The 26564-nt window shown below is 40.4% G+C and overlaps 1 protein-coding gene across 1 annotated transcript; it reads left to right on the top strand.

Moving 5' to 3' along the window:
- The first annotated feature begins 1919 nt into the window (after positions 1 to 1919).
- blacat1 (BLACAT1 overlapping LEMD1 locus) lies at positions 1920 to 26222 on the top strand. The gene is given in 3 exon segments (XM_086087571.1): positions 1920 to 2283; positions 7131 to 7263; positions 26069 to 26222. A coding segment is annotated over 1 exon segment (135 nt). The 5' UTR covers positions 1920 to 2283; positions 7131 to 7263; positions 26069 to 26087.
- Positions 26223 to 26564: the final 342 nt, after the last annotated feature.

Below are 26564 nucleotides of genomic sequence, written 5' to 3'. Positions count from 1 at the left end.
CCGATTTGGCCACTTAGGGGCAGTGTGGTTCCACGCAGTCTAATACACTTTTAAGTTGTAGCCACTTTAGAGAGTAGAAGGAAAAGGGTTTTTTTGCAGTGTGGAGACAATCTTTTGAGTGATAAAAGTGCCGCGAGTAGCGCGCTAGTTAGCATTAACGAGTAAGACTGGAGTAGATCATTACAATTCCTTGCAAATCTATAAATTGAAGCAATAATCATTGTCAATCAAATCATTTTGAATAAAAAAGAGCTCTTAATCGAAAATCGATTCTGAATCGAATCGCAGGCCCAAAAATCGGAATTGAATCAAATCGTGAGACATTCAAAGATTTCCACCCCTAATATTTATGTTTCTCAGTCTCAATTAGGGTTTTTTAGGCCAAGCGAATTGGTGCCCTGCTCCCAAAATAGAACCCCATGTCAGTGGTGTAACATCATGCTGTGATCGCTTTGTTAGAGCCATACAGTATTGAATGTCCTGCCTTTCCCAAGAAGATCACATTGGAATGCTCCCAGTTTGATATTGTGGAGAGCTCCATTGAGTGAATCACAATTATCAATCAGTGGCCACCAGCCACTTAAATCTTGTTCTCGTCCCCGGCGCTGGTATCCAAGGTCGAGCACATTTTGTCCAAAGCTAGTCAGGCATGCGGGCACTCATAGGCCGTGACAAAGAAGTCGAAGGCAGACTAGGGTTGTCACGATACAAAAATTTCTAACTCGATGTCGATACCCAGGAAAATACTCGATACCATTTCCGATACCGCGGAGATAAAAAAAGACAATTACTTTAAAAATGCATTGAAAAATATTTTTGGATTAACGTGAAAACCCAACTACAAATAAATAATCAATTAAATACAATTATTAAATGGACAAATAAACACAATTAGAAATAACACAAATGAAAGAATTCCTCACACAAAAATTACCATAATGACATATCTGGTTGTCTGCGGTAAAAACAGACATAGAATAGAAACAACAATAGGAAAAATTTTTAGGTGGTTAACTATTAAAGTAAGCAAAAATCTGAACAATATTTTGAGGTAGTAAAACAAGTAAATAATATTTTTATGTGTGTGTATATATATATATATATATATATATATATATATATATATATATATATATATATATATATATATATATATATATATATATATATATATATATATATATATTATATTGTTTTCCACAATTGTTCAGCCCTATACCAGATTGTAACATCAGGGGCATTCAAATTGGGAGGTCCGACTGCATCCAGGCTCTATTAACAATCTTTGCAAGATCTAAACTAAGTAAACACTTGGTTTGTGTAATGACGCATCGGCAGAATAGTTTCATTTTTATTTGTTTGCTTGCCCAAATCCATTCTGCTCAGCCCTCCAGCCAGCCTGCCAGAAGTCTCTCTGCATGCTGCCTGTCCTTGCAGTCGCTCAATCTGTGGATCCTTGTACTTCATCACCAGTTGCCAACACCTCTTTAGCAATAAACTCGAGCCTCTTTACCACAACAGAGCTGTAACAGAAAAGCTGGCATTCGACCATCTTCGCCTTTTACTACGATCCCAGGGAAGCTGAAAATATTGCTACAACTGTATTTTTTTAAAAGTAGTATAAAGAAATACGTGCACACGCATGCACGCGCTTTGTCTGCCATCACTCTCTTCTATTAGGATTCTGTTCAGGGCCGTTTTCCATTTGCATGCGTGGGAAGGAAAAAATCATGAATGGTAAGCAACCCAAAAAAGTTTGCGCGTGAGTGTGCATGGGTGTACAAGAGGAGGCGGCATGCTTGTTGAATCACTCCCTCGAACCGTCCACCTTTCTCTGTCAATCTGATCTAGTCATCCTCAAGCACGTTGGTGGTATGTCACAAGGACAGCCTCCATGATGTTTCACAATACTTCCACCTGCCTCTTTCCGTCATTCCCCGCCTGCTACCTACACTTGTTCTGCCTCCCCCATCTCTTTTTTTTGTTGTACTCCTCTCTCCACGCTTCCATCTCCTCCCCCTCCGCACGCCGCGTGTCACCGACACAAGATAGAAAGAAAAAAAGTGACCGCAGATAAAGCTAATAAGAGGAAAGGAGCGGCGTAAACCACTCCGAAAGGAGACGAAAACTGGAGCGAGTTTTTACTCGAAGCCCCCCACATGCGTCCGACTCTTCTTTCATGGAATATCCCAGAAGATGAAGGTTAGCAAGAGGGGAGAGCTGGAGAAGGCTTCGAAAGCACAAGACTGATAAGATTCAGAGGGCAGGACTTGCCTGAGGAGGGTATGCGCACACACACACACACACACACACACACACGCACGTTAAAAACTCAAAACCAACTTAGATACAAAACGAGCATGTGCGTCTCTTGCTTTCGGGTATTGAACTGCTTCTTATTCACTCATGCTGCTTTGTTGTGTCCGCAGGCTCTGGTTGCCACTAATTTTAAGAGTCTTCTCTGGGCTCAAGTAAAAGAGGGTTTCTTTTCTCTATACTTCTTCTCGTTCTAATGAATCCCCCCCAGTGCAGATTCTCAAAGAGCCTGCCTTTCCCTCACTGACTCGGTCTATCTGGGTCCCATACATGTTTTCCACTCTTCGCATCTGTCTTCCTTTGAGAAGCAAATAATTGGATGTGGAGATTGGCTTCTCTATGGTTCAGCAAAGAGGACCGAAGCTGCTTGTCACACGTGGACACGCGCGCACGCACACCTGAAACTCATGGTGTGTGCGCACGTGTGATACTTTTCTTATGCACAATAACGAGTATGATTTTTGCTCCAATGTTTCATTATATTCGACAAAGAACTGTAGAAGAAGTTGAATTTTAGAGTTGAAGTATTAACAGAGCACAGTGTTCTCATGGTGAGCACATCTGGCTCACAGTTCTGAGAGTCAGGGTTCAAATCTGATCTCCCCATGCATTTCAGGTTAATTGAAGACTGTAAATTGTCCTTATGTGTACATATCAGTGCGAATGGTGTTTTTTGTTTATTTGGCGAGCAAGCAATTCCGGATTTACCCCGCCTCTCCAGCTCACTATCAACCCGAATGAGGACAAATAACATAGAAAATGGATGGATAGCTTTTGCATTCGGATTTGTTCAGATTGTTAGGATGACTTCTAAGGGGCACTTTATACTGAACCCTCTCCAACAAAAGCAAATGTGAAAGCTTTGTTGGATGTTTTATAAAGTGCCCGCATCATTTTAAGCAGTGAAAAACGCTCATCTGAAAAAGAAAAAAAAGGACCTGTCCGTTCTCAAGTACTGGTAAAAAACGCGGGGCAGCTTTTGCCTGCGTGCTTGTCAACATAATGAGCTTGATCATTTTTGCTAGGGATGCACAATAATGCTATTTTCAACCAATTGGGGAGAACCGGGGCTAGTTGTATCACGGGTAAGTTGTCACATTGCAATTTTTTTCTCCACCAGAGGGCGCAACAAAAAAGTGGAATACTAAGTTTTCTTCATATGAATGGTCAGGGGTTGTGTCCTGTCTGAAAAGAGAATAGCACATTGTGAGCTGAGATGAGTGTCAGTTATCTGTTTTACACAACTCAAAGTAAAAAAAAATCTGCTTCATATATTTTGAAACAGGCGTCGTACACAGACAAATTCTAGCAGCAAATCATGTGGACTCGTTAGTGGAGAGATTCGGGCATCTTGACATGCCGCAGTCACTGCTCTGTTTTAAGCTGACTTTAAACTAGAGCAAGAATTAGTCAACATGGTAGTTTGGGGCAACTTGTCTCAGTCATTTTGGGGTTTGTTGTCACAGATGCAAAGAATGGGCCAATGAAAAATGCACCTGTGGCAACTCAGTTTATGTATGCCAGAATTGTTCTTCAGACATTAGAGTCTGAAGAATGAGGAATTAAATTAGCATTGTTCTGTTTCATTGTTTAAAAATGGATTTTACACTCCCCTGCGTGCAAGGAGACGCAACAGCATTTGCACAACAGATTGCCTCTTCGCGTGCTCCACTTTTTTGCAGGCCGTTTTTTCCGGGGAATAGCAAATATATACTGCAGTGTGTGTTGCCATCAAGTCTAATATCAGGATCATGCTACGGTTACGTTACGGTGGTGTTACGTCTGGCTTCCTCATGTCCTTCAGTTGCTATACCGGGTTGTAAGAGATGTTCTGATCCATCTTATCCACTCCATTCATGGTGGCATCGTAGTCCAGAAACAGTGTCTTCTCCGTGATCAGACTGTACCCGCTCCTCCGATGAATATGCATTGGACTCGGGGTACTCTTCATTGTCCGACAAAATGTCCGCATGTGCAGCTCCGGCGTTAGCAGCGCTAGCCGGTGATGCTTTATGACGTGAGAATAAAGGCCGCGTCCAACTGTGGCGTCAACCTCGGGATTCACCATCATCATCATCATCAATGCATTGGTCGATGCTTTTCGACAACTCTCGAATGTCCGATTGTGTAGAAGTACCCGGTCGGTTATTGTGCGCTTTTTCCGGCGTTAGCAGCGCTAGCCGCGCTAGCCGCGCTTAGCCGGTGAGGCTTACTACGTGATCATAACGGTCGCGTCAAGGCTTCCAACTTTGGCGTCAAGCTCGGAGTCATCATCATCGTCGACATCAATGCGCTTTTTAGTATTGATCGATGCTTTCCGTCTTTGAAAAAAATGCTCAAGCGTGAGCTGCTTGCAACCGGTTGCTTGATCAGCCATTGTGGCTTCATCAGCCATTGTCTCCTCAAGACTCTAGCTCCGCCTCACGTCTTCTACTGACGCCCACGGTGGGGGGCCCATCCAACCTTGTGCAAAGAGAGTCATCGCTGCCATCTAGGGGCCAAAACGAGTCATTGTACTAACCAGATCTGCTTGATACTTTCAGCACAGCTGCCCAAGGCTTTCCTCCACCCGTTTCCCCAAAAAAATAAAATAAAACATAGTGAACGTCTTTTAACGTCCTCGGCGCCCTTCCGTAGGTTTATGCTAAACGTTTTATAACGTTTATGGCGGTCAAAGAGTTAAAGCCGATCTCGTTTGTTTGTTTTTCCAGTTTCCATCACATTTGTGTTGTACGCTAGCTAACAGAACACTATATGTCCGCGGGAATGAGCATGACGTCACCATCCACCCCTCCAAGCCCTCCGCACTCCCAAGAAACGAAGAACACTGCGCACTGGAGGGAAGATTCAAGCTGATAGGCCCAGTCACAGTTAAAATGTCAATCTTGTACAGTACTCATCTGGGCATTAATGAAGCATGTATGATGTAGAAAATCCATTAACATTTTAAACTCCGCAATGCACCTTTAAGTAACTTTCTATATGTGCCCAGCAAGTAACATACGAGTTAAGCGTGTTGTCTTCCATCTATTCTCTATTCCACTTATCATCACTCGGCTGGTGGGTCAGAGATGACTTTTCAGCTAAAATATTTCTCTTTTAGGAACATGAATAGCTTGTCTTCTTTTTGAGAAACTATGCAACAGTAACGGTTTAAATAATCGGATAATTGTTTCTTATGCCATAAATACGGCAGTTGTGATTGCTTTGGCTCAATATTAAGAGCCAAAGAGATGCACAGAGAGGTTTGCCTAACAAGTTTGACATACTGCCAAAAACAAATTCATCTTCTGGTAAGAGGTTGAGATGCAATGTATTTGTTTCGATACACTTCTGTACTGATGAATCTGAATATATGCGAATAAATCTGAATATACAAGCAGTCACATGCCTAAAATACTACAAGACTATATTAACGCAGTTCAAGTCAGTTTTATTGGATTATTGGATGGTGGGGTGTGGTTGTGGATAGGGTTGAGTATCGATTCTAATTTCCTCAATCGATTTGATTTGGACTTTTCCCGATTTGATTCAATTCACTTCAGTTCAATCCGATATCGATTTATTATGGAACATAAACTCTTTTTAAACGTCAAGGACATGGTAAAAAACTCCACAAACATTACATTTTAATAGTGAAGTAAATTTTGCGGATGAGTATGAATAGCCCTGACTGTTTTACTCTGTCAACTTTTATTTTACCTTTATAGTAGAGTGTGCGGACCCTCACACTCCACAGTTTCTTTGGGGAGGGGAACAGCGGTGGAGGGTGACGTAATGCGCGTCCCCGCGGAGTACCGGACATATGGCGCGCACTTAAGATCGTGCACGTACTCGCACGCGCACCATGAACGAGCCTGACACAGAGGCTGCAGTTACGCTTTGGGCCAGAGGTGGCAGTTGTGAGTAAAAAAGTGACAAACTGCACAAAGATCTTTTAAAGTAACACGTGTTATAATCACTTAAGTGTTTCACAAACATTGACATCAGCAAGGCTGAGATGAAAATATTTTCGTAATTCTAATTTAATAATTGTAAATATAAACTAAAAAGATTCTGAATTGTCTTAAAGTGCAATAGGTCAGGTTTTCCATAAATGTAAGAAAATACTTTTAAATTCGTGTGAACAGTACATTTCAAGAAAACAGTATGATACAAAAAAATCATCCTTTAAAATTCTCTTTTCTTAAGAATTAAAAAAAAGATATTTAAATAATCGATTCATGATTTTATGAACCGGTATTGAGCTCGAAAATGAAAATCGATTCGATATCGATTACTCAATTTTTTAAACCCAGCCCTAGTTGTGGACGAGGCAAACGGCCCGAAAATGCACCAGCCATTCAGGAAAATCCTAAGATTCTCGATGGCCAGTACCTTGAAATAAGACCAGGTATCAGCTCGATATCGATACCTGGCTTTGATACTCACTTCAAAGCGTACTGGACGTAACGTACTGAGATACCTTTGAAAATATTATTGGTGGAGGTATTTCCCCAGACAAACTGAGCGAGTAAGAAAGAGAGCGAGAGAGGACATGAGATGTCTGTGAGGAACAGACAAGCTGATGGAATAGAGAACTCACACCCAGCAAGAGTTGAAAGATGCTCTTTCTGCTCGCACAGTAGGTGTCACGATAGAAGGCTCTTGACACACGCGCACGCACGCGCACACATCAATAAAGGGATGCTGTCTCAGTCTTTTGTCCTCTTACTTTTTGTTGTGCCACTCCTGTGCCTCATTATTCTCTCTCCTTCTCCTCTTCACCTTCCCGCCCAATCCCCTCCTTCCCCTTTCCTTTCCTCCTACTCCAGCTGCTTGCCTCCTTCCAGTCCAATCTCATTGTCCTTACACACACATGCGCATCGCGAGCGTTAGTGCATGTGTCTGTGCGAGGACAGAGGGTGCAGCCGGTCCTTTTAGCAGAGCGTCACGCTCACGTCTGAGGTGAGTCATTGCTTGTTTATTCAACTTTTTCGCCGTTTTGCGTGCCGTCTATAAGTTTGACTTCAAGTGTGCATGTTGCATGTCTATTATGTTACACAGTGTGAACAATTATTGTTGTTTTTTTCTTGAACACTATTCCCTTTTTTTTGAGTGTGTTGATTATGTCTTTAATATTTGCATTAGCAGAGGTTAAAGGGGTAGAAAGTGGCTATTTGCTGGCTGTTGAATTAGATGCGACAAAATTGTGCCTTGGCTGTGTGCGCGCGCGCGCGCGCGTGTGTCGCCAGAGGGTGCGCTTGGCTTGATCGGCACGTGCCCTGCTTAAGAATGACTAACTATAGCGCTTATTCCAACCTGGTTCATACTAATTCTGAACATATACAGTATCCTTCAAGTTTAGGTTCCTCTTTTACCATATTTTTAGTTCGGTCTTATTTATATCACTCCAAACCATAAAGCTAAAACTGTGTATGAATTGCAAGTACAGGTATTCCAGTTAATCATCCAACTGTTTATGATGCCAAACATTTTCTTCTCCTTGAACTCTTTTCTTTTTCATGTGTTCTCTCTCTCTCTCTCTCTCTCTCTCTCTCTCTCTCTCTCTCTCTCTCTCTCTCTCTCTCTCTCTCTCTCTCTCTCTCTCTCTCTCTCTCTCTCTCTCTCTCTCTCTCTCTCTCTCTCTCTCTCTCACCCGCTCACACTATACACATTCCATAGCAGATTTAAATATTCCCCAGCGGGATTTAAGAGTGAGCAGAAATAGATCAACTTCTAAATCAGGACCTCAAGCTCAAATCAAGCTGGCTCACCACCGTCCCTTTACAGCCAGAAGCTTCAACACTTCCAATCCATAAATATGATAATAAAAATTAGGTTTGTGGTCATTTACACAGCAACTGTGGGGGATTACTGTGAGGTAGCATTAGTGAAACATTGTCTACAAATTTGCTTCAGAGCTGCACATAGAAAGTAATTCTCATTCACAGCTGCATGTTACTAATGAGAATTTTCCGAGCCCACCATTTTTTTTAAGTGAATAAAAAAGTCAAATAGAATCTGGCGATGTTATACAACTGCCTCCAGCAGCCCCTGAAAGAGATGGGAAAAGTGGTTCACGGCAAGAGGAATGCTTTTTCATAGTGTGCGTGAGTGTGCCAATTAGGTAGAGTGTGAGAGAGAAGTGTGGAAAATTATCAAAATGAATGTTTAAAAAATGAAGTTGCTCCATTAAATGTGAATGTTACGTGGTACCCTGCTCTGAGGTAGTAACAGGATACCCAGGAAAAGATCAGTCCACACAAGTCACGTCACATTTCGACCGATTCACCTGTTTTATCACCTTTCACACTTTGAGAAAGTACCAGTCGTGTATTTTCCCAATTACAGGTGGTCATCACACATTACAAACGGTCCAAGAGGCTGTGAGTTGTTCATAAGTCAAGTTCCAATAAAAAAATAAAGAATACATTTTTAAAAAATGACACAAATGGGGGAAAAAAGAAATTATATTCAGTATATAGAATATATACTGTATATAATTTCTTAGTCATATACTGTACTATCTATACATAAATAAAATGGTAAAATGTTGAAAATTAAAACAATGTGGTACAATATCAACACCTTCTTAAAACAATTGGCTACGTCATTTTTTTCAGATTTTACAGGAAACACAAAAAACTGTGAAACCATTTGCATCATGAGGAGATGATTTAGGGAAAAAAAGAATATATATTTTTTGTGTGCAAAAAATGACAGGCAATTATTTTAAGAAGGTGACGATATCATTGCTGTCTTTGCATATTGATAATGGGGGAGCAAGGAAGTTGGCATAGTGTTGAACTGTCAACCAAGATAGCATTTAGCAGCCATCACAACCACAGGTCACCAGATTCACTAGCGATCTTTCAACTTTTTTTCCTTCCTTTCCTTTTTCTCGCTCGAAGCAACGCCAGTGTTGAGTCACCCAAGCAATCAAACTTACACAAGACATGTAGCGCATAGCATTAACAATAATTTTACCATCCATGCTAAATAAAGTTTACTTGCATAACGTTAACTTGCATGGAAACGTGCAAATCACAGTGCAAGTGCACGGCGAGTGAGAGAAAGAGGGAGAGAGCCAACGAGACAGACGAAGAGGGACAAAGAGAGAGCTGAGATGATAGCATGGTGCGGTGCTGCTCTGCGAGGTTGTGGCATAAATGGGAACTGCAGTAAAGTATCCTAATGTATGATGTGGTGTACACTTAAAAATATAAATTTGCGAGCGCAAAATGGCATTTTATGGACATTAGTCAGCGTTTGCTCACATCTGTGAATATCCGTAAGTCAGATGTTTGTAACTAGAGGACTAACTGTACTCTATTAACCCATCCCATCCTTTTTCAATACCACATACGGAGCTGCCAGCTGCTACAGCGTGTCCGTATTTTGTTAACTTTTGTTATTATTGTCAATGTTAGCTTGTTATGCCGGTAACACTGATCTGGATACTAAAAAATGACAAAAACATTTATTCAAACAGGTTGAAAATTAGCAAAAATACTTTATTACTATTACTTTAATACTAATTGCTGCGTTGATCTGCTCAAATAAAGTTAACCTGAAGCTCACAAAATGCGCAGTGGAAGCTTGCGGAAGAGTCCGACGTTAGCCGAAAGCTAAAGCTAACAACTAATCCTGGTCGCCACTTGACTGATTCAAATTAGTTGTGAGGAAGAATTATAATGTCTATTAATGCACAGACTACGACTATGTGCTAACGAGAACGAGAAACACCGGCTCGTTGAAGCGTAGATAATGGTGTGTCATATTTTTAAGGATTTGTTTTTATTTGTTTCTATGTCTTTTAGCATTAAAAAGTTTGAGGAGCCGCTATTTGTTGAAGGATGAATATTCATTTGTGCAATTGCAATGCAATGCCTTGATTTTAGTGAAGTTATTAGAACTAGTCTCAGAACCAATTGTACTAATAAAGACATATAAATTGTTCTGGAAGTAAATTCCTATAGGTTGACAGCACAGTGCTTATACACTTCAGGGTCGTGGGAGCTGGAGCCTATCCCAGCTGACATTAGTCAAAAGGCAGTCGGAGTAGAACGTTGAGAGGAGCCAGTTGAGGTGGCTTGGGCATCTGGTTCGGATGCCTCCTGGACGCCTCCCGAGAGAGGTGTTCTGAGCATGTCCCACCAGCGGGCTTCCCTCCTAAAGCTGATACCCCCACGACCCGACCCGGATAAGTGGTAGTAAATGGATTAGTGGATGGATAATAAAGTCCACAACAATGAGAATTACAGATTTTACGATGAGACAGAGGAAGACCTGTGACAAAGTCTAAGGTGATACTGTACGTGACCAAGGGTGAGAGGGAATGGGAAGCGGTTGTAGGAACAAGCAGGAGGATGACAAGAAGACTTATAGGAACAGACAGAACAGGCAAAGGTGAATTCTTGAATGTCCTTAAGAAAACCTGGCCACCAGAACTTCTGGAATATGAGGAGCTTACTCCAGCATGACACACCTTCTTTCATTCATGTACCTATGGTAGAATCTCCGGTGGCAATTCCGTTGGGACCAACAGCATGTAATCCTCAGCAACCTGAACGACCCTAGCAGTGTTGGCCACTGGTTTCTCCACTTTCCACTGTGCTGCCCACACAACTCGGCCACAGACAGTACTTTAGAGCCTTGACAAGATGTCTCGCATGACATTGCGGCAACCATTTCGGTCAGTTATGGAGATATTGAATCTGGTGCATGACATGAGTTAAATCTATGAGCTGAATGGAGGTAGTCAAGGTGCTTGGTGTCAGCGAGGACCTGCCATGGGACGGAGGCGAACTTCAACCGGTGCCTCCACTTCTGTAGTGCTGTTACTAGCATTAGAATTGCTTTAAGATGGACTGAGATAATGCAGATTTAAGTGGACTGGGGATTTCTGGGACAAGATAGCCCCTCACATCTCTATGACAAAGGATTAAGATGAGTCAAGATCGGTAGACCTGTGAATGAGCGCTTAAGGCAAACTAGGGTAGATTCAGCTTCTGAGGTTCACACAATCGGTGCTTCATTGGATGTAAGCTTTGTCAGAGGTTCTGCCATATTAATGTAATACTTATAGAAGTTGGCAAATCTCTGCTAATGCTTTCTTGATGTAGGACTTGGTCAACAACAGCCAGGATCTTGGCTGGATCCGCTCTTGAGTTGACTTTTCACCACCATGAACCCTAAAAATTGAACAGGCATAACATGAAATTCACACTGCTTGGCTTTGAAACTCTACTGGTTCTTAAGGAGGCTTTGCAAGACTAGACTAGCATGTTGGGTATGCTAGCAGACACTTCAAGTAATGTTACGGTCCACGATGTCAGTGGCCGTTTGTTTTATTTTGGTGTGGACTGTGTGAGCGCTTCTCCCTGATTGGTGGCCATTGTCTTCAACTCCACCGATCAGGGCAGGGGGAGCGCTGATTGCTGTACTGGCTTCAGGTGCTGGACCAGCTGTGGCCACAGTTCAAAAGGCTGGTGGTCAGGCTGGTTGCTGGTCTGGCTCTTCGTGCGTGTTTGTTCCCCTTCGTTCATTTGTTTAGTTAGCAAGTTCCTATACTCCACCGCATATGTTACATGCCGGGTGGCACATAATTGATGTTTGGCACGGATAGGAAACATGGAGGAGGGAAGTGGCGGAAAAAGGGGCACACTGAAACCAAATGGGTGGACATGAGACGGGCAATTACACACGAGTGGGGCATGACACGACGAAACACACAGCACTATACCTCAACACAGAAACTGAACTGGGAGGGCGCAAATGCTCCCGAAAGTCGGGCCACTATCCCGACCTTCCAAACTGCCCGAGTGCAATGTCGAATGAATAATAAGTGTGACGGATGAAAAGTCATACGAATGAATAGTGGACTAAAATGACCTCGACTGGTTTACTTATGGCCAAAATTGCACTTAAATAAAAGGAGAGCGGAATAAAAAACCACAAGAGGTATAGGGGCTGGCTACAAAACGAAGGGAGGGCAAACACACACAAACAGCCAGACCAGCAACCAGCCTGACCACCGCCTTTTGAACTGTGGCCACTAATGACCACAGCTGGTCCGGCACCTTAAGCCAGTATGGCAACCAGCGCTCGTCCCTCGCCCTGATTGGCGGACTGAGTCGGAGACAATGGCCACAAAAAAAGCAAACGGTCACGGACGTCGTGCACTGTAACAGTAAAGAAAACACAACGCGTCATTAACTAGACTTTGAAACTTTGTCTGGTGAAGTCTGATGAATACTGTGTTGTATTGAATTGAATGAAAGAAATGCACTGACGTTCTGAAATGCAAACAAGGTAAAGCCCATAGCAGAGAGGCCACCCTATAGAAATTCACTTCCAGAACAATTTATCTGAATTTCTATGTTTTTAACATTGCGTCAAAAACTCACCAATCAACACTTCAAGCATACTTTGTGGTATTACTCCTACTGTATTCCCTTATTGATTAAGATGGACCCAGGCCGAGCTCGCCTGCTCCTGTTGCCCTCCCACTCCTGTCTACGTAGATTCCCTACTCAAAGCAGTACATTTTAAAACGGAGGGAAAACTGAACCCAAACACCATGCACTGCAACCCCGCGTGTTGCCCAACACAAAGCAACTTTTGTTGTTCATTTTCAATTTGTTTGAGCAGTTAGTTAGTGTACACTCATGATTTTCTGTCTTTTCCCTTCTCCTCATGTATGTGTGGTTTTATTTCCCAGGGCAGCTTTTCCTTTCTGCTACTTTATCATTGCCTCCCTCCTGTTACTTTGTTTGTTCTTCCCATGCTTCATGCTCTCACTATCCTCTCCTGCCTCTCAATTACACCAATCCCTCGAGGTGAACCTGCAGTATATGTGCAAGCTTTAATTGACAAGTGTGTGTTTGTGTGTGTGAGAGAGAGAGTGCAAGAGAGACAGAGAGTGCACACATGCAACATCAAGATATGTAAACGACCTATCATTCGCTAATCATGTCGTTCACTTGGACATTATGGTATTCAAAGGAGTGAAATCGGCTATTGGAGGTCAAGCCTCAGACAATCGAGATGTGCTTATCGGTACATTTCTAATGTGTTTTCACACGGAGAATGCTAAGGAGTGTTCCGTATACACTCCTCATCATCATCATAATTTTCACTGCAAGAGATACCCGATGTCCTCCTTCCCCCAACAATGCTCCATATTTGGCAGCTCGTGCTCCTCTGGGAAGCAGAACATTTCTGAAGAAGCTGTGTTGATGGTCTAATTAATTAGTATCTCCAGCATTTTGAGTATCCTCTTCATTGATGCCCTGCTGTCACTGAGAATACAGAATCTTAGCTGAAATTGAACATATTTAAGAATATTCCTCTGGATTTTATGACATATAAGCTATTGATGATGCCGATCAGTGATCAATGAATTTGGAAAAAAACGATAACCAATTAGATCAGATTGTGGAGCAATGTATCTATGTATAACTAACACCAATCGAAATGCGTGAGGAAAAAAATTACATTACAGCCGATCACCAAATATAATCCGATCCCGATCCAGCTGATCAGATCAGTGCGCCACACAATAGGCCTCCTTTTAGGTCATCTACTTTTTGTCACCAAATTGCTGGAACGCCCAGGGAAGCGTAGCGCGTCTGCCAAATTCACAAATTACACACACTGAACTCGACCTGCCCCGACACGAGAATTAAGATGCAACAATTTTTGGGCCCAGAACAGTCTGCTTTCTGTTGCCAGATGCGCCAAGGGCATGGCGTCAATAGTCAGGTTTCCATCCAATTGTTTAGAATTTTTTAAGCAGATTTACTGAAAATGTGCAAAACGGACATGCGACTTATGCCTGTTTTCATCTGTTCTTCTTTTGCGAATGTGGGTGGCGGTATACACCATAGAGATGTGATCCATCAGTAATTTAAAATAGGAAGTAGAAAACCAGGAAGCGACGGTGCCGTGCGATGACGTCGTATGAGTTTGCTTTTGCCATTCTTGACACACCATAGCGTTTTTTTGCTGTTTTCCATCTAAAATTGCATTAATATTTGCTTCTTTAATTAATTCCACAAAGATTTCTGCATCGTCCCCCCCAACATACCTTATTTTATCGTCCGACATTGCTTTGGGACTACAAACGTACGGTATGTGTGACTTAATATCCGGTCAAAAGGTGCGATGTGTATCCGGTCTTGCTAGAGGTTACTCGCAAAACCCGATTCCATAGCCAAAATTTGCAATTTCCTTTTTTTCGATACGCTTCAAAATCCATCCCCTCTAAGCGTAAAAACGTTTTGGCGAATTTTGGGCCCTTTTTCAAATTTCTAGCGTTTCCTTCCAGTTTTATTTAGGCATTTCTCGAAAATTCGAATACAAATTGCTGGAAGGAAACCCAACTAGTGTCCGCCGGAACACTTAGAGAGGCGCAACACGGCACTGAACAAGGCAGATTAGACTTGCTCCGGTGCATCCATCTTTACGCCAAGCGCGGGGGTGCAATAAAATGGCCATGACAACGGAATTGGGAAGGACAGGAGTGCACGAAGGCATGGCAGACAAAGCTAAAGAAGTTTGTTAGACCTAAGAGGGGATTATTTTGAAGGGAAAAATGTATCATTTTGGATATTAAATAACTATATATCTATTGTGATACAGGTTTCTGACACTACTTGTGCATGGTGTGTGTGTGTATTTGTGTGTATATATATTAGCGGTCTAGGCGGTTTACATTTTTTTATCATAATTAATCACATGACTTCAATAGTTAACTTACAATTAATCGCAAATGTTATATCTGTATTAAATGTTCGATAAAATGTATAAAAAATAATAATTTTCTCAGTTTCATACTCTTGTTGACATAAAAGTGGAAAAATGTTAAATTAGTAGAATTATGACTGCATCTTTTAGTCATTGATACATTAATTTCATAATAATTCTTAAAATTGAGTTAAAATAAAAAAGTGTGATATTGATTTGTGTTGAGGTCCTTTTTCTGCCACTAGATGGCATAATTGCATTTGTAAGACATTGGTGAAAACTCACTGCATTTTCTTTTCATTTTAAGAGCTATCTAATCTTTAGCATGAAGTAACTTGTGAAATTCTGCACGTTTTTAAAATTGTAAAATACAACTCGGCCCCAATCTCCACAAATATATGCATTATTGTTAAATTTATTACTGCTAAATGTTGATGTGGACGTGTCTGCTGCGTTGCGACTGGAATTCATCATTTAAAAAAATTATTGCCGTTAAAGGAACTTTAAAATAACTCAAAATGAATGCACTCATTTTGACACTCCCAAAATATATACAGCACACAAATCCACTGACTTTTAAAAAGATGAGTTTGCCCTTATATGCTTCACCTCCATCTGTCTCTGACGTCTCTGCTCTGACCTTTCATAGCACTTTTTTCAGGCTTTGTCTTTTACACTCCTTCCTATGTTTCAGGTAATGTGTAGAGTTGGGGTGAGAAATCTCTCAGCTTTGATAACTTTTCATGTGTATCTCTCTCATTGTTGCCTTTTCACACTTCACAGTTCATTGCCTTACAGAATCATTATCATTCGGCAAATGGATAGCTCCACAGAGGAGCTCAAGGTTGTCCAGGCAAGAGTAAAACATTTTTAATAGAATTTACCCAATAAATGTAGGGTAGCAATTTGCAGCCACTTTAATTGGGCAAACATAAATGATACATTGTGGTTAAATATCACATTATATCCGTAATTATGAAATACTTATATGTTAAATATGTTTACCTAACATTTATGATTACATTCTAAAGCCAATTACTAATCATAATTGGGTCAAATATACTCACAATTTCTTAGTGTACTGCTTAAAAAGTAATCACTATTGGTTACCAGTGTGGGCTTAACTGAAAAAAAAACAGCAACACATTAATAAATGAAAATGAAATGATTTTTTATCATAAATAAATAGCTCAGACAATCTTCGTGAATAAGAAACCCAACATAATAAATAACCTACGTAAGTATGTACATTATTTACGTACGTAAGGTACAGCGGTCACTCTATCGTTACGCTACAGGAAGAACCGCTCTTCTTATCACTACTACACGTCGTACATGGCTGGGAAGCAGTGTTTTAAGTGGAAAAAAATAAGTGCCGGTTCTCCCCTAGGACTTGTGCTTAGGACCAATTTTGGCCACTCGTGCTCAGTAATTAGGCTGTTGCTTTCAAATTCTGTAATTTTTCCGCTGAAAACACTTATCAGTGAGTGTTTTACGCCAAGATCCCTGTATGGGATAATGAGAGCCTAGCAAAGAACAAACCTCCACTGGCCGATGATGTCACACAACGGCAAATTCAATCGGACAAACTACATTACACCCCATTCAATTAGAGTGAGAGAGTTTACCCTTTGTTTGATCAATCATTTGCTGTCTAAATTAGACAGGTACATTTTAGATGATTTTTCCCACTGAGCAAGCCGACGTAGAAACAACCTAGCTTCTACGTGCAGGGCATACGTAGAAAAGACGTCACGTTTGGGTGAAGATTGCAATATCAGATTACGTAATTTTGTCAATGTCATTTCAACGTAGATTAGTGACATATATAATACGTCTTTGCAAAGTTGAAAACGGGTTCAAAACAGGTCGTGTGGACGCCATTTTGACTCTTTATATATACCAAATTGTAGGCCTATATTCAACATTTGACTAAAATAATGGTGTGAAATCATGCATGAAAAATATAGCGAAACAAAAATATAGCATATTAATTTGTGACAATTGGTTTATTGTTTTAAAGGGACTGCAACATGAAAAACAACTTTTTGGAGCTTTTAGCCATGTTAAAATGCTAATTCCTCACCAAAATCATGACCAAAGTTGTGTTTTCCTCCATTCGCCCCTGTATGGGAAATTCTAGGTTATTCTGCTCTCCAAGCACCAGCCCCTCCCAACCTGAGAAAACGAACTGTTGGCACGGTTTGACGTCATTGTGTGCGGCCCCACCCCCGCACCGCCTCTGCGGACTAAACGCATGCTCACTCTCTGAGACCTCCCTCCATGGGATAATGACAAAAGTAGCCTTTATCAATAAACATTCTGTCCAAATAAATTCAAAGCAATCAATTATTCTGCAATGAAATGACAATTGGCTGTCTTAAATCCATTGGCTGACACTGGTGTAAACTACAAGAACCGAGCGGTTTGACTACCGGGTAAGAAAAATAGCCACCGAAATAACATAAGCAATTACATCGTGATTGTGTCAAAGGTAAAATTTCATCATTATATGCCTATAGTTAACTGTGGAAGGGCTTACAAAACCATGGTGTAGTCCCTTTAAAGCAATATGTGTGCTTTGCTACGTGTCCATCGGACGGTTCGGTCCAGATGAATGGCACCGTGCCCTCTACTTCTTTGCCCTCCTTCTCCCACCATGAAGGCGGACATGTTGTTTCGTTGCGAAACTGGGGTATGTCGGCGGAGAGCGGAAGTACATTGAGCATTTCCTTTAAAGATAAATAAAAGTAGTAATTATCCATCCCAAAAATTAGCAACACTTTTTTTAATGACAAAAAAATATTTTAAACTTTATTATTTGAAGCCATGAGCTTATTCATATAGAAAACGCCTTAAAGGCAACGCAACTAGTGTACTGCACACTACAGCTATTTTTCTTATTAAATTTATTAATTTCTACTCTTTAAAAAAAGGAAAAAAAAGATCTTTACTTCGTGGAAATTCACCTATTGCGGGCAGGGGTGGAAGCTATCACCCGTGAAAAGTGAGGGGAACACTGTACCTTAAATGTATTAAGTCTAGCAAGTATTTAGAAGGGTGGGAACCGTGTGGTGTGGGATGGCTTAATGTAGGTGTAATTCCCCCCCCTCCCCAAATTAGCCTATCACCCGCGAAAAGTGAGGGAACACTGCATACGATTTTTAAGACAGTGGAGGCGTGTAAAGTGTGGCATATGCGAAGCACTGAGCTGTGCATTAAGTTTATTAAGCGGATTATTGTGAGAATGTTGTTTCTAATGTTTATTATTATTTCGGGTACTTTTTATTCTCCACACTTTTTTGCCATACAACAACTCCCACATAATACATCCGATTTATACCGTTCAAATTTTAACTTGCTTTAAAAATTCATGCCTTCCTTGGAATATATTGTCTGATTTCACCTTATTTACAGCTATCGCACAATTGAATGTTAAATATCACATTTTCACCATTCATTTTCAATGGGACAGACTTTGAAATTTTTGGCCGGTGAACAGGAGGTGAGGGTTCGAATCCCACCTTAGACAGATTGCAGTTCAAGTTTTCTTTTTATTCATTCATCATTCAACTACAATTAATAAGTTTTAATTTTCACATCATTTATTTCAGTTTATTTCATATGCACTCCGCATGCATTCAAATCTTAGCGTTCAGCTATTAGCATTCTTTAAACTCATTTATGTGTGGCGGTGTAGTTCCTGAACAAGGGCTCATGCATTATTGTATCCTAGACTTTTGAACAGGGACTTTTGAATATGTTTCATACCAGCACAGGTGTGTGTATGTGTTATTTGTGCTCTGTAAGAGAGATTTGGAGGGGGGTCGTTGGGTGAGAGGGTAGCACAAAGCTTTAGCCTGTGGAGAAGACAGAATGCTCCTTTTTGTTAAGTCAATAGGTTCTTTGTCCACCCTGCATGAAGGACAGTTGGTCACACAGACTGAGACTCCATTGGACTCCACAGTATACCTGAACCCGCAGATCATCGTTGTCTCCAGTTCCAGCACACATCAGTTACCAACCTATCACTATCTGTCAACCTCGTCTTTACACTGCACATATTTCATTCATGTCTGTATACATTTCTCTATATCTCAGTTTCCTTATAACTCTTATCTAGTTTCTGAGGGTCTCTGGGTGGGAGGGTTTGATTCATTCGAAACCTTGACAGAGGATGTTTTGTTCTAAACAAGGGAGTGGGAGACAATCCAAAGGAGAGGGGAACCACAAGGGGAGGGTTTATGGGGGCCGGGATAAGAATGTAACAGTTTCAGGTTTTCGACAGGTACCTGGAACAAGTTCAGAATACTCGGACAGCATTATGGAGAAACTGTGGACCTGATATCTGAAAACACAGTGAGGGAAAAGCAGACAGAAACAAGAGGAGATTATAAATTTCATTTTATAGTATCCGGCCTCATAATAAGACCGAGAAAAGATTGATGCTGAAACAGAAGACGTCACCTGTAAGTAGGAGAACATTTGCAGGAATCACTCTGTTGTTTGTTTTTTGGGGTTGTCATTATTCAGAAGGAAAAGGCTGGTGGATTTAAAGTGCACTCTGTTCATTTGACAAAGTGCAAATATTATCGATGGTGGCAGAGTAAATAGTCCCACTGTTGGCTTAGTTAAGAGACCAGCAAGAGTACTTAATTTCCATTAATTGGAAATGTTGAGCGCTAGAGGTTTTGGAATAGCTGTTACACATCAGCATGATTAATGCTCACATACTAGAATGTGGTGTGTGTGTGTGTGGTGGGGGGGGGGGGGGGTGTAATGCTACAAAATGGGGACATCATTCTGACTTTTCACAGACAAATTGGGACCTCACCTACAAATGGGGACATTTTGGAGGTCACCATTTTGCTCAGATATCGTTCTTTTTGAGGGTCAAGACTTGGTTTTAGAGTTTAGTTTGAATTGGGATATGGTTGAGGTTAGGGTAAGGAATGGAGGTAGGCAATCATTGTTTATGGTTGGGTTAGAGGAAGGGCTGGAAAACAATCCAACTTGAATGTTGCAGTGGTTCACTTTCCTAATTTAGGTGCAGGCAGCATGGGTTTAATTTCCACTTAATATGAATGTTGTCTGTCTAGATATGTGCCCTGTGAAGGGCTGAATGCGAGTCCAGGCCATGCGTTGTCTGCCTTTTGCCAGAATTGATCTGGAATAGGCTCTATATCCTTGTGACCCTGAACAGGATGAGCAATAAAGAAAATGGATGGATTTATAGAGAGCTTATTTTACAGTATACAGGAAGGAGACAAGCATTTCTCCAACATCATGTGGCTACTTCCAAAACCCAAGTCTTTACAGTCAGCTACTACCGCAAATAACATCATATGGATGGCAGAAAAGAGGAAAATAGAAATTTCATTGTATTTTGTTGGTGTTTTTACCTCTTTTTTAATGTTTCTCCCTTTAGGCATTATACAGTATAAAGAATATACAAAAACAAAACAAAACAAAAAACAATACTTTAAGGTACAGTTTAATGTACCCCGATACGTTTGCAGTTTTACATATTTTGTAAAAAAAAAATTAAATAAAAAATAAAGGTGTGTGTTTGGGAGGTATTTTCTGTCACCTGTTGAAAAACTCAACATTTGACTGTTTTGTGCAGTAAAAGTAAAATTATTGCTATTATTATTACTATTGTCCATTCCAGTTCCACCCATTTTCCTAACCGTTTATCCTCACGAGTGCCACAGGCATGCTGGAGGCAATCCCAGCTGTCAACGGGCAGAATGGAATGAATGGTACACCCTGAACTGGTCGCCAGCCAATTGCAGGGCACACATAGACGAACAACCATTCGCACCCACAATCACACCTACGCAGTGGTCAATCGGCCTTCCATGCATGTTTTTCAAATGTGGGAGGAAACCTGAGTAAACCCACGCAGGCACAGGGAGAACATGCAAACTCCACAAAGGAATCAAACCCTGGAATCAAACTCCACACCTCGGAACTGTGAGGAGGATGTGTTAATCAGTGCTCCACTGTGCCGCCTGTTATTATTATTATTATTATTGTTTTTATTATTATTATTATTATTATTATTACTACCCCTTGTATAATTTTGATGCCAATAAATGGTGAAGTGAGTTGAGAGGATTCATTTAAACAAAAGTAGTGTTAGCCACCATAAATTGTGCCCTCTATCAGCTATTAATGACTCGTATAACAGTATAAATACCATAGAATCGTATATATAAAGCCATAAAATGGTACATAGAAACTGAAAATTCATTACTTGTTAGTCAAGCAATGTTATCAGCAACACTTTCACTATCAGCCTTTTCAAGCTTAAAGCTATACATGCTAAACTTGTCTTTGTTTAGTCATGTGTTTATTTATGGCAGTGTAACGACAACACAAGTTATATTTCTCAATAGCGAGGTTGTAACGTCACTATTTTAAACATCACATAATGTAGCTTCCCAGTAGCGATGCTCATTTTGTGATCACATATCTTGGTAGCTTTCACAGAAGCTACATTTTCTCAGGCAGTTCTCAACCTTAAATGCATCTCTTACATTTGACATCACATATCTATCCTCCTGAGTTAATTATTAATTAATTGATTGTTTTGTATTTGGAACAAATACTACCTTTACTAAACAGACCGACAGTACATTCTGCTAGCTTTTTTTTTTTCCAATTGGTCTATCACAGTCTGTTTTGTTTTCTCAGAAATAATTCTACTTGGGTGCTGTCACATGACTGTTTCACCAATCCAATGTAACCACATGTGACAAATGACTGAATGTCACCCGTCAAACAGGTCCAGGCAGTCACATGATCACACACAAAGTCTCAGGGGGCCCACACAGAAGCAAGGTTCTCAGTGTGACTAATTTACATGAAGGATGGATGAAGCAACAGAGTGTGACACAGTCAGAAGAGGCAGAACACTCCTGGCCAAACATTCGATCAATGACTTTCTTGCAGACAACGAAAAAGAACAGCTATGCCATGTTCCAGTTTTTCTGTGTGATCTCTGCCTCATGTGCTGTTTCAAAAGCGTGAACAACCAAAGCAAGTTCATTTAAGACCATTTCCTGTGCCTGAATTGATGTCATTTCTTATTGTATGGTGACTTGATAATGTTGTTGGGCATTATCTGAATTTACACATTCCCATTTTATATTTTCGTCAATTTTACACTCATTCTCTGTGTTGTGGAGATAAAAGGAAGGAATTGGTTCTTTCAGGGGCTTACTGGAAACACGACAACGTGCCGGTCAGAGCACAGGCAGCAAGAGACAGGACTCCAGGGTGTGATTCAGTAGTTTTTACTGAATGGATGATTTCTATCAATATACATTGACATGACATGAGTTTGATTGAATGGGCTTTACATTTACTTGAAAGAAAATTGGAATTAATCTTGAAATTGACTTGACATTGATATTGAGCTGCAAAATGAATGAGGCTGAAATTGAGTCTTATTAACGCGTACGACTCCTCTCGCTGCTCCGTGCATGCTCATCAGCAGCTGCGTCGATAGAGTGGACTCCTGCACTTTCCTTGCAGCAGTCGGCAGCCAGACACTCGTTGGTCATGCTAACAGCTAGCCGCTAGCCACTTACGTCGGAGACTTCTGCCATATCATACTATGGCGGCGTAATTAATTAGGGATTTCTTAGCGTCCTAAACCTAAATTAGCGATTGAACATGAGTTCGGGATAGCGGCGTGTTGATGTTGGTCGCAACTCAGTGCGTAAAGGAACATCAACGAGGTAAGTAAAGATGCTTTATAAGATAAACAGGCTTCAACTAGTTGAACTGGATCGCAACTGACTCATCCGGAACAGGAAACGCGAGACATCAGTGCGCGAACGTGAACTCACGTAACTTAATTCAATATAATGCTGAGCCTTTACTACACTCTGATTTAACAAAAGCGAATGATAAGTTATTTGTCTTAAATAACATTTACAAAGAAAATTTTGAACTGCAGCATCCTGCTACAGCGGAGCTAATTGCAAGCTCACTACAAGGCTAGCATGAGTTCCCCCTTCCATCTTCCATACAAAGCATACTCTGATTTACTATTTAAACAATATTAACAATAAAAACGGCTAAACTTGTGACTGGGAGTGGCTTTTTGGTGATGTCACGAATCGCCATCAACATCGTAATTATGTGAGTGTGTATGGGTGAGATGAAAACAGCGAACTGGCCGTTTAGTTTATTTACACAAGTTACACAAGTTTATTTACTCTTGAAGAAAAATACAAATATGGAAGCAAAAAAAAAAACATTACGGGTTTATCAAATAAAATAAAGAGAATAAAATAAAAACAAAATTATAACAATGCAGCGTATACACTGTAACAAATTGACTGTAGAATTTACAGGAAATAACTAGCAAAAAAGTTGCCAGCTAATTCTTGTAAAATCTTAGTACATAACTATTAAAATAAAATTAAAAAATATATATATATATATATTTGTATGTGGCCCTAATACACCGTTGTACATTTACCAGGGAGGAGGAGGTTTAAAAAAAAAAGGCATACTTTCATTCCAACATGTTATATGCATTGTTGAAGGATCACAGAGACGTTAGTCTGTTTATTGACAACAAAAGAAGCTACTGTATGGCCATATAGTGAACAAAAAAATATGTAATAAAGAGCACATGACAGTTTTAAATCGCTTGCTAGTCCAGTATGTAGTTTTGTCTGCTACTTTTTAAATGTTATTATAGCTTAGCTTATTACATTCTCTGGTAGGAAGCTTTCATGTTAACATTAATTTCATGTTGAATAAATTGTACCTTACTTTTTTCCAAGTAGCTTTCCAACACTGCTTTGTAGCTGCATGTAGACTGCTTTGCCTGCCTCTTTCTCTCTCGTTCCTTCTCCGTGTTAACATTGACTCATCAATTTTCATCCAATTAATAATACAGAAGGTCTGCAGGCTGTTGTTTTCATTTTTGCTGTATCTCCGCATGCCTGCGTTATAAGCCGCAGGCAAAAACACACCACAGCACAACTGAAGTGTGGCTTTGGATTGAGTGTTTCGGGAGTTGTAGATGTTTGGAGGATACACGAGAGAAAAGAGGGACAGCAGACTTAGATGTCTCAGTACTGTTGTAAATCCTCTTCAGGGCCCTGTAAGCTGTCAGACACGCTGGGGCTGTTAAAAGCTGAGCGCTCCTCACTCCTGAACCTGCATGCAAGAAAAAGTTCGCTCCTGCTTCCACTGCATTCCCGTCTCGCTGCTGTGTTTTATGGCTTTCTATTCCTATGTGATTTACTCTGGCATGTCACATAGGGTCTTAAGCCATTGGGTACAGAGTGGGAAGTCTTCACACAAATGACTAGATGAATATCTGGTTAAAAGAAGGGCATGAAAAGTTTTAATAACATACTCTATGCGCAGTACATGCATGGCCGAGGACATTTTGGTCACTGCTCATTGGCTAGCCAAAACCGATCTCAGCTAATTTCCCACAAGAATCCGAATGATGCTTAATTGTTTTTGTCCCTAAATTCACGCGCTTGCATGTAACGCACACACCTCGTGTTTGTCCTGTGCCTGTGTGTTTGTCATCCACTCTCTTCCACACACATTGTGTACATTCCCCCATGTCAGGCTTGCTGGCACTGCTGACTCAGGTTGGTATTTAATGAAGCTCTCAGTTTCACCTTGTGTTTTCTAATCTCTGTTCTCATTTGGGATTTGCTGGTTGCACACTCGTAAAAATTGTTAACGCTGGGAGTTTAGTGAGCCTTAACACTCCCCGGGGTTGTTTGTGTGCATGTGTGAGAGACCAAAGAGACATCCAATAAATGGAGTGTATGCAGAAAATGTTAAGTAACATATAAGAAGGAAAAATAATGAATTCCCTCTTTGTTAAATTGATGCATTACATCAACAGCCATTCCATAATTCTGCAGTGAACGGTGTTGTATGTCAAAGTATGGAAACTGTCCAATGTATTAAAAGCCACTAACTTGCTCTGCATTGTGGTTTTGTGTAGACAGCATCCCGTCTGCTCCATTTTTACTGGATCCATTTTCATATCAGGAAAACATACATTTAAAATACATTCGACCATTCATAAGCACATTAGAATGTGGTGGCTTCTCCAAACTCAAAGTCAAATTACTGTACTCCAAGTTTGGGAAGAGCATTCGTTTATTTACATCTATCAAGTAGAACGAAGCACAAATCCATTCCAGACATGAAAAAAACAGTAATTAACCAAACCATGCTATCAATACCAATAAATAAATATTAAATAAACAAATAAATAAATGGCCATTACTACAGCATGCATGTCTGCTCAAGGTTTATCATTTTGTTAAATACTATTAAAAATCTTCTGGGAGTTGAGCATTTGATTTGTATGCAAAGTCAGGATTCACGGTCAAACAATGGCCTGAATAAAAGCGAAAAAACTAACACGGACGCGAGCAGACGAGTCCAAAGGTAGCTGAAAGTGAATTTCGATAGGCTGGCAACACGGATTATGACATTCATAAATCATTTTTGAAAGTCATCAGTGCAAAGTTAAGTGAATCACTTGATATTCAAATGTAAATTGTATGAATCATTATATACTTTACTATCAGACCCTATCACCACTTTGAAAACGTGAGGCGTAATGCGAATAACTGATGAAAAAAAAAAAGCCAAGGAATATCAAAACACATGCATAAAATAATTTGATAACAACCGAATTGAGGCTTTTACATGAAGGAGTGTTTCAAATGTCTCGGTTTTCCTTCAACAACTGAGATGAAACGTCACTTCTATCACTACTAAAATGCCTGAGGACTTCCACCCCTTGCTTTCTTCCATTTCCCCCAAGTGGCCATTCAAAATGATTGACAACCTCTCATTTCTCTCTTCCCTTATATTTCAGGTAGCCTTTTGAAAAATCGGGATACGTTCACTACATTTCATATCCCCACATACAGTATTGCCCCACGACAGAAAAATGTTTTAATGTCATATTTTCTTCTTTCTCCCCATCTCCCATCCCTCCTCTGAACAGGTTTACATGACAGCAGGAGATGCCCTTCACCTGTCTCTGCTTTTGTGGCCTAAACAGCTTCTGCAAAAGACGGAAGTTGAAGAAAAAGCAACAACTAAAGGAAGAGGAAAGAGAGAAGGTAGAACAATGAGAGGATCAGGAGACACATGTGTAACAAGCATTGTTCACCTCAACTTTACTTAAGAAAGGGAAAAAGACTCATATATTGATTGGTGTTAATACAGGATGCTAATGCATGTATCATGGTTTACTTCTTTGCTTATTCCAGATTTAAATGATAATAAGGTGCTAGCTTTAATATGTGCTTCTTAAATGTCCCCACATAGAGTTCTTCAATTAACTGGTCATTAATCCCTTTTTTTTCATTTTTTTCTTTTTGTCATTGTTCTATTGGATTTTGTGTGTGGGGAGTGAAAATACTCGTCCAATTGTATACCTTTTATCACTTGTATTTGCCAGTGCACTATATGGTGACATGAATTCAGCGGGCCCCAGA

This window comes from Leptonotus elevatus, chromosome 10 (genome assembly GCF_054856555.1).
Source record: "Leptonotus elevatus isolate MCC_2025b chromosome 10, RoL_Lele_1.0, whole genome shotgun sequence".
Lineage (NCBI taxonomy): Eukaryota > Metazoa > Chordata > Actinopteri > Syngnathiformes > Syngnathidae > Leptonotus > Leptonotus elevatus.
The sequence above is the reverse complement of the archived record's forward strand: the minus strand, read 5'-3'. Positions and strand labels throughout refer to the sequence as shown.